Source organism: Pseudonaja textilis, chromosome 12 (genome assembly GCF_049901715.1).
Source record: "Pseudonaja textilis isolate UNSWEBS1 chromosome 12, rPseTex1.2, whole genome shotgun sequence".
NCBI lineage: Eukaryota > Metazoa > Chordata > Lepidosauria > Squamata > Elapidae > Pseudonaja > Pseudonaja textilis.
Window position 1 is genome coordinate 17404415 of NC_142001.1, and position 14336 is coordinate 17418750.

At 44.4% G+C, this 14336-nt stretch overlaps 1 protein-coding gene across 1 annotated transcript in view; it reads left to right on the forward strand.

Moving 5' to 3' along the window:
- IL1RAPL2 (interleukin 1 receptor accessory protein like 2) overlaps positions 1–13152 on the forward strand; it is a 321249-nt gene extending 308097 nt beyond the window's left edge. The window contains exons 10-11 of the mRNA XM_087941140.1: positions 2668–2838; positions 10726–13152. Coding sequence (XP_087797266.1) covers positions 2668–2838; positions 10726–11426 — 872 coding nt within the window. The 3' untranslated portion in view covers positions 11427–13152. The remainder of the gene's footprint in view (positions 1–2667; positions 2839–10725) is intronic.
- The last annotated feature ends 1184 nt before the right edge of the window (positions 13153–14336 follow it).

Sequence of the window (14336 nt, forward strand, 5' to 3'; positions counted from 1 at the left end):
GTTTAGTGCTTACAGCACCACAGTAGAAAGCAGGAAACCGTGAGTTCAAGTCCCACCTTAGCCATGACTTTGCATCACCAGGAAACTGTGAGTTCTAGTTTCACCTCAGGCATGATAACAAGCTGGGTGATTTTGGGTCAATCCAAACCAGGAGACTGTAAGTTCATGTTTCACCTTAGCCGTGAAAACAGACTGGTTGGGTGACATCGAGCCAATCACTAGGAGATGGCGAGTTCTAGTTCTACCTTAGGTGTGAAACCTAACTGGGTGACTAATAGTCCTTCTCTGTTAGCCCAGTTCTACCAAGGAGGGGGAAAAAACGTTGCACCTTCCCCAAATCTCATCATTCACAGCCAGTTGTCCTTCATGCAAATTAGGAAAATTGCCCTAATTTGAAGAACACGAAGAACAAGCCAGATTCCAATTGGCTATTTCGTCTTTCTGAAGTCCTGGGTGCACTTTGAGCTTGGTTGTTTCATTGGAGATGCTTCGTTGCCCATCTAGATAACATCAATGCACAGTGAGTGTGGGGTTTGCTGCCTGTTTAAGATCAAGACATATCATCTCCAGCAGCCAACGTCCAAAGAAGCAGGGATTAACACCAGACGAACTATCAAGAAGAGAACAATACCCTAATCAATGAACTACCAAGAAAAAAAAATCACACCCCACAAATATAGCTATGGCCAGCTATTATACAGGGAGCAAACCTCATACTCCTTTCTATACTGATGATGCTACCTAGTTGGATAATGAAATGTCTGCAAGGGAGGGAAAAAACCAAGCTCAGAGAGCACCAAACTCCTCACAGTTCAACTCTGAGCTGTAAATATTCTCTTCTATTTTGCAATTCCTGAGTCAGAAAACAAGTGATTGCTTGAAGCTATCTTCAGTGGTTTCTTAAACATAGACAAGTTTAGTTGTTTGTAGAAAACTGAGGCTTTATCAGCCGGCTGTACTTTTGACTTCACTGCATTAGCGGTTTGATTTTTATTCTCTACAAGTCACAGGAAATTAAATCACTTAAATCACCCTAAGAATCTTCAGTCACAACCTCTCCTTTTTCCCCAATAGACTTGCAGTTCTCGGGAGTGATATAAATGTTGATGTCTCTGCATTAAAATGGGCTGTGATAGATATACCTGAAAAGATACACGTCAAGCATTCAGATTGACTATATCAGTTCATCTCCACCCTTAATATGAACGATTGTTTCAGGGATATTGTTTACTACCTTACATTTACTGCTTGCTTCATTGGGAATGAAAAATCAGCTTGTAAGGGCTACTCGTCCCTTGGCTGACATTGTAGGAAGAGAGTTGTGTTAGTCTACGTTAGCAAAACATCAGGAGGGATCCGGGAGCAGTTTCTCTGGTATGAACATCACAGTTTCCCACAGAGGAGTCAGCACATTCCATATTCCAGGGATTCAAAACAAGAGACTTAAGTGGATTGGGGGAAGTAAGAAGAGATTTAGAGTAGCCACAGCCTAGGTCTCTCAAGTTATGTCTATTAAGTTAGAAGGTTATAATTTTACTCTGGCAAGATTCTGTCCATTCAATATAACTAAATAAGGAGCTGGAGTCAAATGGATGTCACTGACTTGTTCTTCGGTCTTGGGAATCCTGGCATCCTGAACCGTCAAAGCATAGCAAAAGAAAGGAAAGATTTTAATGTTCTAGTGAACATTTTGCAGATCGAATTCTACCTCATCGCTTCGTAATTTTATCTTTGGGTATGTAAATTGGACTTGGGCATGTCTAGTTTCGTGAAAAGAAAGACTAGGAGTGATGTGATAGCAGTCTTCCAGTATCTCAGGGGCTGCCCCACAGAAGAGGGAGTCAAGCTATTCTCCAAAGCATCTGAGGGGCAGGAGAAGAAGCAACGGATGGAAACTCATCAAGGAGAGAAGCAACTTAGAACTAAGGAGGAATTTCCTGACAGTGAGAAAAATCAACCAGTGGAACTCCTGGCCTCCAGAAGTTGTGAATGCTCCAACAATACTGGAAGTTTTGAAAAAAGATGTTGGATAACCATTTGTCTGAAGTGGTGTAGGGTTTCCTGCCTGGGCAGTGGGGTTGGACTAGAAGACCTCCAAGGTCCCTTCCAATGCTGCTATTCTATTCTGTTCTGTTCCATTCCGTTCCATTGCATTCCATATTTTATTTTATTTTGTTTTATTATTTTCTTTTCTTTTCTTTTCTATTCTTTATTCCAATAGCTATTCTATTCTATTCTATTCTATTCTATTCTATTCTATTCTATTCTATTCTTTATTCCAATAGCTATTCTATTCTATTCTATTCTATTCTATTCTATTCTATTCTATTCTATTCTATTCTATTCTATTCCAATCATAGCCACCTTTTTTCAATGGTGCAATTCAAGGTTAATGCATATTGGGATTCTTAAATGGGTTGTCCGACAGTTATTAGCGCACCTACCTTTTCTTTAGTAAGGTGGCTGAATTATAAACCTAGACTACTCAGGATCCTTAGTTCCGCCTCCAAGATACTTCTATAAATCAATGTTTAAGAAACACTGCTTGACCCAGGACTACCGATTAGAGTTGTTGGATAGTGAAACCATTCAGACGTGCATTCATGCACAAGCTCCTTTAAGATCTTCTCTTCCTTCTCTTCCCACACTTTGTCGTTTTATTTGCAGACAACAAAGAATACGACGCCTACTTGTCATACACAAAAGTCGATCCCGATACATTAGACCGCGACAATCGGGAGGAAGAACAATTTGTCCTTGAAATTTTGCCAGATGTTCTGGAGAAGCAGTACGGATATAAGCTCTTCATTCCAGACCGGGACCTCATCCCTACTGGGAGTAAGTACCGATCTACTTGAGGCTTGTGACAACTTCTTGATCCTGCTAAGAAAGTGCGTCCTTCTTAAGTGCCCCTCCCAATTTATAGCAAGGTACTCAGAAGTGGTATTCTGACCAGTTCTGGAGAACCGGTAGCGGAAATTTTGAGTAGGTTATAGAACCGGCAAATCCCACCTCTGACTGGCCCCACCCCCATCTAGTCTCCACCTCCCGAGTCCCAGCTGATCGGCTAGATCTTTTTTGGTTGCCCTGCACGGGAGAATGGAGCTGGAAAGCAGGTTAGCGGGGTGGAGAGGGAATGGGGATTTTACAGTAATCTTCCACCAAACCACACCCACCAAGCCATAGTAAAAAAAAAAAATTTGAATCCCACCATTGAAGCTACTTCACAAAAAGAAGAAAGAATTGAGAACACCAAACAGTCCATTTAAACTCAGAGTCCGAGAAGTTGTAAAGAAGAGACCAGGAAAAGATAACAGTTGGGTTCAACAAAGCATCCCAAACTCTTGTTTGTTTGGGGTTTAGGTGAAACTCTGTCACTGTAGGACGTCAATCATAGTTTGTGTCTCCTTTGGCTATTGGGCTACTCACCGTCAGTAATGGAATGTAATATTTGAACCAGCCCCTAGAGCACATTTACAAACCCTAGCAGGGCAAAAGATTAAGCCAAACCCAACAAGTCACATTCTGGATTCGCCCAAGTGTGTGAAACACACTGTTTGATTGCAACCACGCAGGGCTGGCCCCGTCTGTTAATATTTTCACTCGGGGTAGCGCTGTAGTTCCACATCCCATCATCAACGAATCAAAATTAAAGCAAAGAATCAGGTATATAACTACACGCCGCCTACAGCTGTGCATGTGGAGGGGGGGGGGAGCAGATTTAATTTTGTGCACAGCTGGTGTTGCTCCGAGCTTGGTTTTAAAAGAAGGGAGCAGAATCAAAGACTTTTAAGTCAATACAGGAAGAGCGAAGAGAACAAATGCTTTAGATGAATCAGCTTCCTCACAGGTGCTTCCAAAGGCAGGATTGCATTTTCTTTCTCTGTCCATCTGTCACTCAGACGAGCCAACAAAAATCTTCATCATTGTAATTTCAGAGAGTTGTTAAGCATCATCAAAATAATGTGCAGCGCTACCTGGCACGTTGGCTTTTTCGCAGCGCAGCATAAATAATGCGGTCTCCTTTCTTCCTTTCCTGGCTTGCAAAACTGAAATGATTCATATAGTTTTGAACAGATTTGATGCTTTCATGCAGAAGATTAAGAAATGCTTAATCACCCGCTAATGATGATGGTGCAGAATTTAAATTGGGAACTCGGGCTGATTTCATTCCAAGCCAGCTTGGGTTTTTTTTGCAACCCACAGAAGCTCCTGGGTCTGGCAGGGAAAGTCAACTTGGAATGCTTCTGAGATGCTCACTCTGTCGTTCCCATTAAATGCATCTTTCATCGGCTTTAACCTGGAGCAATTAAACAAGACCGTGTTCTCTGAGGAAATACAACTCTTAAAGTCAGAGAATGAGAACAATTCATAGAATAGAGCTAGCAGGGGTTGTTTTTTTTTGCTATGCTTCAGGAGAGCTCCCTAGATTATTCTTGGATTTAGTGGCCCCAGGAGATTGTTGTCACCAGAGGAGAAGAGTGAAGAACTTAGGAACTTCCTAGGTTGAGATTCTTAGGCTAGCATTTTGCATAGCAATAGCACTTAGACTTATATACCGCTTTACAATGCTTTTACAGCCTTCTCTAAGCGGTTTACAGAGTCAGCCTCTTGCTCCCAACAAACTGGGTCCTCATTTTACCCACCTCAGAAGGATGGAAGACTGAGTCAACCATGAGCCCAGTGAGATTCGAACTGTTAAATTGCAAGCAGCCAGCAGGCAGCAGAAGTAGCCTGCAGTGCTGCACTCTAACCACTGTACCACCGCAGCTAGTTTATTGGCAGGGTGCTGTTTTGGGCTTGCACACTTAAGGCAAAAAATTGCCCAAGTCAAAGGACAGACTGTAGAATTTCTTGAGAAAGCCTGGATGGTAGGTTTCTTGGAACCAGCCAACCCTGTTAGAAGGACAAATGAAGTATCGGGGAAGGCTGTGGTTGAGTGTCTGGAGGCCAGCAGAGTGCTACTGGAGGTGGAGGATGACTGGATTGGAAGAGGAGAGCTGCGCACTCACCCACCCGCTGGCTGGCCTTTTGGGGCCACTGAGGGATTCCTCCACCGACCAGCTGGTATTCGACGCGCTACTCATCAACTTCTGGAGAACAGATTTGCACCAGGGGTTCCTTCCCCCCCCCCAAGAGAGAGAGAGAGAAAGAGGGAAAACACACACACACACACACACACACAAAGAGAAGACCCTCACCTCCCCCAAGGCAGCCACATTCCTTCCCTAACCTGCTTTCCACCCCCAAAGTTTAATTTAAAGCTTAATTTGTGTGTATTGTTTAATGGACTGCTCAATTGGCCACACCTACCCAGTCGCATGACCACCTAGCCATGCCCACCCATCTGTTCTGGGGCCCCCAGCAGTCTGAGGGACCATGAATTGGCCCCCTGTTTAAAAAGTTTGAGGACCCCTGGAGAGTTGTCACCCTCTCTTTTACATGTATATTAAAAATACGACCTATCCTGAAAATAAGTCCTAGCTTGATTTTTACACATCCACCAATATCAGCCCTACCCCCCCAAAAAAAGCCCTAATAAAGATAAAAGTAAAATTTAAGCTAGGGTGGGGATAGTGGGGTGGAGCTACCCTACTACTTACCTTTGGACAGTTGTAGCCAGGAATTGCATACCCCGACACCTGCCTTGCCAGCCCATTTCTTCTGCAGACAGCAAGGATTTCCCAGATCAATCTGGAGTTGTGTTATTGGCTTCAGAGGCCTTCAGGGAAGCCTTGCCGGCCACAGAAGAAGTTCCTGAAGGCCTCTGACCATGAAAAGGAGGCTGGGACCAACACACCCAAGTGAGATTAGTCAGTGGATGACATCCCCCGAAAATAAGACCTGGTGCCTTTTTTCATGGCGAAAAAAAGTATACAAGACACGGTCTTATTTTGGGGGAAACACAGTATATAGATGTCCCTGTCACGCAAAATAACCACTAAAGGGTAAAACGGAACAACACTCTTCTCTGCCAGCCTAGCTGATGCAGAGACGCATCTTGTAAAAGGCCTTTTGCTGAGAGCTGTTTCTTGATTTCTTGGCTAGGGAGGAAAGATTGGGTTTGACAGCTTCTGGTCATTAGCAAATGCCAACGGGGTTGTGCTGTCTTATGGGGGGAACGGTGGCGGGTGGGGGAAGAAAAAGCATGAATGTTCAGGCTGACGAACATACCTGGCAGTGTTGTTCTAGTTCCTGAGATTGATAGTCGAGGCGGCAGTCGGAAGACACCGCGAACGGAACAGTAAGAAGCGGATTTTATGAAAGACTCGCTTCCCAGCGATCTGAGGGAATGTTGTAGAATCCATTTTAATTTTTGGGTCAGGATTTTTACAAAAAGGCAGAGGGGATTCGCAGGAGAATCCTCGACTTAATGACCGTCGTCGAGCCCAAATTTCCTCTGCTCAGCGAGACAGCGGTGAAATTAGTTTTGCCCCCATTTTGCGGCCTTTCTCTTCACAGTTGGAATCCCTGCAGTTGTTGAGTCGATCACACGATTGTTAAGGGATTCTAGTTTCCCCGCTGACTTCGCTTGTCAGGAGGCCGCAAAACCAGATTCCCTGGACCTCAGGACAGAGCCACCATCATAAATCATGAGTCAGTGGCCAAACATCTGAATGTTGATCACGTGACCCTGGGGAGGCTGCAACTATCATAAGCTGTGATGACCCAGGGTGGGATACAAAAAACACAGTAACAAAAAACAGGTGAAGCCTCTTTTATTCCTTCACTTTGCTTCAAAGCTCCAAGTATCCTTGACTGGAGACAAAAAACTCCCCCAAAAGCAGTTATGAAAAGGAGGAAACGCCATTTAAACTAAAAATGCCTATAAATTATAACTAGAAAAAAACAACACAAACCACACTGAAGCAATTACGGGATCCAGGCATGATAAGGGCTTAAAGACGTCCACAGATATCGGAACACACACTGGGAAGGACGCCAAACTCAGAGAGGAATGACAGACTAGAGATATTTCCATGCTTTGTTTCCAGCACTGGCCCGTACACATGTCCGTCCTTTTAACCAGTTCTCACAACTGCAGCCCATGAAGAGGATCCAGGCCCTTTCCTCCCCCGTAGACCATGCCACTCACATCTCTCCCTTATCCTCTCTTCCTAGGATGGAGAGGGGATGGGCCTGGGTCTTCCTCAGACTACCCAGCCAGCCTCTGCCCTTCCCCAGCCTCCTCCACAACCTCCAGAGCCACACTTCCACTCCCTGTCGACTGTTCCTCCTCTCCTTTGGAGTCAGTCTCTAATAGGGCATGACACTTATATGTGTTGTCAAATGCATGCTTGACAAGAGAAATAAATACAATAAAATAAATTGAGGATTAGCTGTAACTGAAGTCTGCAATCCAATATGCATGTCATTTAGGAATTTCATTCAAATCCACGGGGAGAAGAATGTAAGTTTTTTCAGAGTCTTACTAGGGGTTATCCATCCACGAAGGCAAAGCGCACACTTTGTGATGTATACCAGTTTTCCACCTCCTCACTCAGCGTTTGCTTACTTGCCTGTTCTCTTGTGAAATAGGTATGGAGGAATCAGTAACCACACATCCATACAATGTCTGCAGTTAGCAATAGCAACAGCACTTAGACTTATATACCGCTTCACGGTGCTTTACAGCAGAGGTGGCATTCAGCAGGTTCTGACCAGTTCTGGAGAACCAGTAGTGGAAACTTTGAGTAGTTCAGAGAACCGGCAAACACCACCTCTGACTGGAGATTTTATAGTATCCTTCCCCTGCCACACCCACCAAGCCACGCCCACACTGGTTGTTTTTTAAAAAAATGAATCCCACCACTGCTTTACAGCCTTCTCTAAGTGGTTTATAGAGTCGGCCTATTGCCCCTTCCAACAAACTGGGTCCTCATGTTGCCAACCTTGGAAAGATGGAAGGCTGAGTCAACCTTGAGCCGGTCAGGATTGAACTCCTGGCAGTGGGCAGTTAGGCTGCAATACTGCATTCTAATCACTGGGAAGGAAGGGAAGGGAAGGGAAGGAAGGGAAGGGAAGGGAAGGGAAGGGAAGGAAGGAAGGAAGGAAGGAAGGAAGGAAGGAAGGAAGGAAGGAAGGAAGGAAGGAAGGAAGGAAGGAAGGAAGGGCAATAGCAACAGCACGTAGACTTATCTACCGCTTCACAGTGCTTTACAGTCCTCTCTAAGCGATTTATAATTGGCTCCTCATTTTACCCACCTCAGAAGGATGGAAGGCTGAGTCAACCTTGAGCCGGTCAGGATTGAACTGCTGTCAGTGGGCAGAGTCAGCCTGCACCAGCTCAGTTGAGCTCTCGTAGGACAGAGCACGCTTCATAAAGGAGGCAAACTTCCACGTTGGATCTCCGGAGCGGAACTCCAAGGCGATGCTTGTCATCAGAAAGAGCAGATCAGCTCAGATCATTTTGCATGCGGGAAAGGTTCCTGCCCATTTCATTCAAACTGGAACGCAAAAGAGACAGGAGGATTTGTCCGCGCACACTGTTCCAAAATGTGAACATCACTTGCACGACAAGCCCAGATCCGCTCCAGATTCAGTCGAACAGATCTGATCTTGCGGAGAGACCTCGTTCTCCTCTCCTCTCCCTCTTCCAGTCACTTACATTTTACATACATTTGACTCTAGGGAGCAAGACGTCTGTACCCCAGTGAGGAATCTTCTCCATCTGTAGCCTCCAAAACAGTATTGTGTGTCTTGTCTGTGTGTGTCCATGTGTCTGTGGTATTTATTGATGTTGCTAGTTCTGGTCCATGATTTTCTCTCTTTTTGGGGGGCCAACCCCACCCAACCCAAATGTACATGGGATGAGTTCCACCCGGAACAACCCCTACAATGTGCTCTTTCTTCTGCAGGCTCTTCTTCCAACTGGTGCCCCTATCTTCCAATGGAAGGAGAGTTGAAAGAAGTAAGTAGAGTAGGATTTTGGCTAGGTTGTCCCACCGAGCGTTGCAAAGCGCTCAGCTGCCGAGCAAAACCGGTGCCTCCAAATCTTGTCCCTCTATGACTAAAAGCAGGGGTGGGGCTGCTGAGTGTTCACAGGGGTTTCGGGACAGCCCCTAGCTAAGATTCCCCTGCAGTTTGAAGAACCCCCAAATCCCATTCCTGGCTGGTCCCACCCACCCCCCATCCTGCCTCTCCCATGAGTCCCCACGTGGCCCATTTTGGATGCAGGTAAGTGCAGGGTGCGCACAGAGGCTCAGGGAGGGTGAAAAACGGGCCTCCTAGAAGTTTAGGAAGGCTGGAAATGGGTCCATTTCTGGCTTCCAAAGAGCCTCCGGATCCCAGGGAGGATGAAAAGCCCCCCCCCCACTGCCATCATGGTGCAGGAGGCCAACTAGGCCACGCCCACCATGGCCACGCCCACCCAGCAACTGGGCAGAGAACCCATTGCTAACGTTTTTGAAGGCCACCCCTGACTAAAAGAGATTGTGTGTTCCTGGGATCAAACGCTAATCCAACCCAAACTCCGCAATCCATCAAGTACCAGAAACCAAGTCATGCCTGCCATTTGCACAACATAGGCGAGGAGAAAGGGTCATTTAGCAATGTGTAAGTCCCTAAACTAGGCTTTCCCCAAGTTGGTGGGCCTCCGCCTGCCCCTAACATGGTTCGCACAACACGTGGAGCCGAAATTCACCCTACGACTTTGAATGACACATGAGGTTAAGTCAACTTCTTCTAGAGAGGGGGAGAGAACATGTTAATTTTAGCAGGGGGGACCCGTTTGGAAGGGGGAATATCATCAAGAAGTGGTAGAGATGTTCAGACCTGATGCAGAAACATCAAGAAAGTCCAGTCTGCTGTCCATGCAGGTGACTTTGTGATTATGGAAAGGCCAGGATAGATACCCAACATTTCTCCAACTCTGTTCTGACCAAGGCTTCCTGAGACCATAATCAAGCACATGCTTAGTCCAAACAATGCTTGTTTTGTTTCAACGCTGGGAATCATTTTCATTCCCAGCCTGTAATGAGTCCCAAACAGTCCCTCGAGATAAGCACCTGCCTGTCTTTCCTTTGAATTGCTGCCAACAACTAAAGTGCCAAATGAACTGTAAAAAAACAACACAAGCTTGAAGGTTTAATCTGAACAGAGTGAATAACTTTGCTTCCTGCAAAGGTTTCTTTACCTTTGCCTGTCCTTTATACATTATGGGAGGAGCAATCACCTCCAAGCCTTACTTTTGTCACCCTTTTTGTCTTAGCTGCTCTTGCCTTCTAGCAGCTCTGCGCACACATGCACTGGGGCCAGGCTCCCACTGTTCCTCTGCCTCGCTGCTGCCAGATTTTGGAGTCTCCAGAGTCAACACCCCACTCCCAGATGGTCCTGGCCCCATCTCTGCATTGGATGCGGGTCCTCCCCAGACTCCCAGACTGGTCCCCATTCTTCCCCACTGTCCAATTCCACTGCTTTCTGCACAGGCTGCTGGCGAACCACAATGAACTCTTAGGAGCTCATGTCCAGAAAAAGCTTTTTCCGAAGTTCTCCACCTTGATGGCTCTTGAAATTAGACTCGGCCATCGGAGCTCAGTTGAAGGAGTGATCAAGCCCAGTGAAAAGAAGGGAGGCGGAGTTACCTTGACATTTAAACTGTTGGTGGCCCTGGTCAAGAAAGATTAATCCATTCCCTTCTCCGCTTCCCCTATTTTGATTGCAAAGTTTTATCTCTTCTCTCCCGTGTGTACTTCTCTCCTTTACTGTCCATCTTATGATTTGCAGCCTATCTCGAAGACCTCACCCGATGCATAGAACAAAGCCGCCGTCTCCTGATTGTCCTCACGCCGGATTACGTACTCCGACGAGGGTGGAGTATTTTCGAGATGGAAAACCGACTCCACAACATGCTCCTCGGCGGGGAGATCAAGGTCATTTTCATCGAGTGCCCCCAGCTGAGAGGGAAAGTCAACTACCAAGAGGTGGAATCCTTGAAGCACAGCATCAAACTCTTCTCGGTCGTCCCGTGGAAAGGGCCCCAAAGTAACAAGCCGAATTCTAAATTTTGGAAACATTTGCTCTATGAGATGCCGGCTAAGAAGAAAGAAGTGATCTCGCGGCGCCAAGTCCTGGATTCCGCCGAGCAGGGTCTCTTTGCTGACCTCCAAACAGTGCCTTCCATCGCAGTGACGGACACTTCTGCTACTTTAATTTCCTCTCAGGCAGACTTGGGCGATTATCCGCCCACCAACACAGCACAGATGAGACACTACTGCAGAGGTTACGACTACAACGTGCAATCGGCGACTCTCCCGCTCGCTGCCATAAGCAGTAACCACCACACTTACTGCAATATACCCCTGACACTTCTCAACGGGCAGTTGCCGCTGAACAGCAGCGTGAAGGATGTCCAGGACTTCCACAGAAACCCTGCTTTGCTCCCCTTATCCACGAGAGAGTTGAGTTTCACCAGCGATATATGGTAGCAGAGATCTAGACTTCTTTCGGCCGGCTTCGCAATGAGCCAGAATTCCTTAAAATAAAGCAAAACAAAACAAAAATAACCTTTAAAACCCATGTCATCAGGTGCCAAACTCTTTTGCCAAGTCACAAAGTAACTCACTTTTATACTTGAACCTCTCTTTGTTTACATTTACAAAATTATTAATAAGGGGGAGGGAGCCTACTTTTTTAGCCGACTTCTGAGTTTCCTGTCTTTTAATGTACAGAATGATTTGCGCTTTATTATAAAGAGAGAGAGAGAGAGAGAGAAAGAGAAAGAAAGAAAGAAAGAAAGAAAGAAAGAAAGAAAGAAAGAAAGAAAGAAAGAAAGAAAGAAAGAAAGAAAGAAAGGGAATATGGGATTAAATAGTATTTTGAAGTAAGTTGACAATGAGTTGACTTCCAATGCTATATACAATAGAGTAAGACTCCATATTTATATATACATATATATATATATATATATTAGTACATAAGTTTAAATGGTTTTTTTTAAATAGAAAGAACTTAGGAAGCATACCCATCATACATATGAAACACAAGTAGTAACAAAAAAATAAGTCTCGCATTTTGCATTGTGCTAAAAGCTAAAAGACCATTCCCACCAAGGATGCACCGTAGAAGATCTACAAGATTAAACAAACACCATGTTGTTATGGAAGATGGACCACGCAAAAACTTAGATGGTAACCTCTGGTTTTCTTTCTTCAATCCCCATGGCTGGAAAAGATATCATCTGCTCAACAATTATTTGTCATTTCGTTCTCAAACTAATTCTCCCATCGTTCGCAACGGTTGTCGTTGTGTTTTCTTCAATTCTTAGGAAGTTGACCGCCCTTTAATTTTCTGTAAATTTTGGAAAATGTGAATTAATTCTGGTTTCTTGGGTGTCTTAGGAACTTCCTTCCTGTTGCATTTGATGTGCTGAGATCACGGTGTTGTTCACAGTCTGCAGATCTGAACATTTCCTAAATCTTCTCGACTTAATGTACTAAATGGTCACATAGCATCTGCACAGGGTTGTTATTATTTTGGGTTCCTTTTTTCTTTTCCTGGTTAAAAAAAAAAAGGTGGGTAATGGTTTACAAGGTTGAAGTTTTGATAGAAAAATGTCAGCCTAGAAAAGAGAGCAAGGAACAAAACAGCAAAACACACACAAAAAAGCACAGCAATACTCACAACCAAAAGTGTTGAATTGTTTTGGTTACCAGTCAAAACAACATTTGCATTGATAATCATCGAAAACGGGAGTAAGCATTTACACTAATAAAAGGTTACTCAAGAGTTTGTGTCCCGGTTTCTGTCAGTTCTTACATTCCTGGAAAATCCAAATTGCTCCTCAATTTATCATTCCAAGCCATAATGCTTTCATTGTCTTAGAAACAGGACGTTGAAAAACCACCTGTTTGCTTGATGTCTGTATTACTTCTTTAGTGTTTTTTTTTCCTTCTGTATTCCTTCCTTAGAGTAAGAAATTAGAATGTTAAGATGTGTTGGACTTCAATTCCCAGAATTCCCCAGCCAGCCTAGCTGGGGGAATTCTGAGAATTGAAGTCCACACATCTTAAGAGTGGCCAAGGTTAAAGAACACCGACTTAGAACCGTGGTTCTCAACGTTTTCTTCACCACACAACCCCTTTGAATACCATGGCCTCAGACCGTCACAGGTTCAAGTCATAACATTTCTTCGAGCTTTCATGGACTCTCTGTGATGACATTCGGGTTGAGAAGCACTGAGTATAAACGGCCTCTGCAACACAACATTTTTTTTTTCAGAATATATTTTACGGGGGGATATTTATGAGTGGTGATCTTTGGCTTTTGGGAGCCTCTCCTGTCAAAATGGGGCCCTCTTGCAAGATTTTCTTTGAACATGCCTCTTAAATGGTTGGGTGAGGAGCGAAGGACACCAAACAGCAGCTGGAGAGACTTGTATTCACAACTGCCAAAACCTGGCCGAGGAGAGAAGAGAAAATAAGAAATGATAATCTGATTTATGGGTGTGATATCGCACCCACAATGGTCTCTTTCTCTCTTGCCCCACCCTCAATTATTGATCTCGGGCATCTGCAGGGTTTTTGAATCCTACCCCTGGGCATCTGTTAAAAAACAAAAGCCAGATATTGCGGAACTGCATTTCCAAGCACCCTTCACCATTTCCATTCGGCTTGGGAACTTAAGCCTAGCAATCCCCAAGGTCTTCATCTCTTTTACAAAGTATTTCCTTCTGCTTTGGAGAATCTGTGTGTTGGCTGTGTGTAGGGAAGGTCAGGCCATCGACTGATTGGGTTCTACCAGGCTTCGTTCAATTTGTGAGTTTGGATGTTGTTGTTGTTTTTAATTGGCTTTAAACTTCTTCCTCTTATATTTATTCCTGTTAATCAGCCACCTACTGTATTTTAATTGCTTGATGCCTCTAGGTAGCAGAGAAACAGAATGGAGTCCAAGATAAACTATAAAGGGAACGCATTTAGAAAAACGGATTGTGCGTTTGGAGCAAGAAAGAATTTGATCGACTTCAAAACTCTCTGAACAGCCTCATTACATCCATTCATTTGCTAAACCATTATACCTCCTTGGCAATGTTGTCACTTCTACAGCAATAGAATGAGGACATTGCAAAAAGATATATATTGTAGTCTGGCTGTTTGGAAAAAAATAAATATTGAACATATAGCTTCTGAATTTTTCATAAAATTACAAAGAAAACATTTACAAAATACAGTTGGGTCAAACATAAATGGGAAGACAGAGAAGTTGAGTTTCCGTTGTTGCTTTCCCACCAACAAACGAAGAATGTTGATTTAATTCTCCTGCCTTTGAGTTGCTGGATAAACTGTCTATTAACCTAAAAAGCTAACATTTGAGGTCTCAAGGGTGCTTTTTTTCAAGAG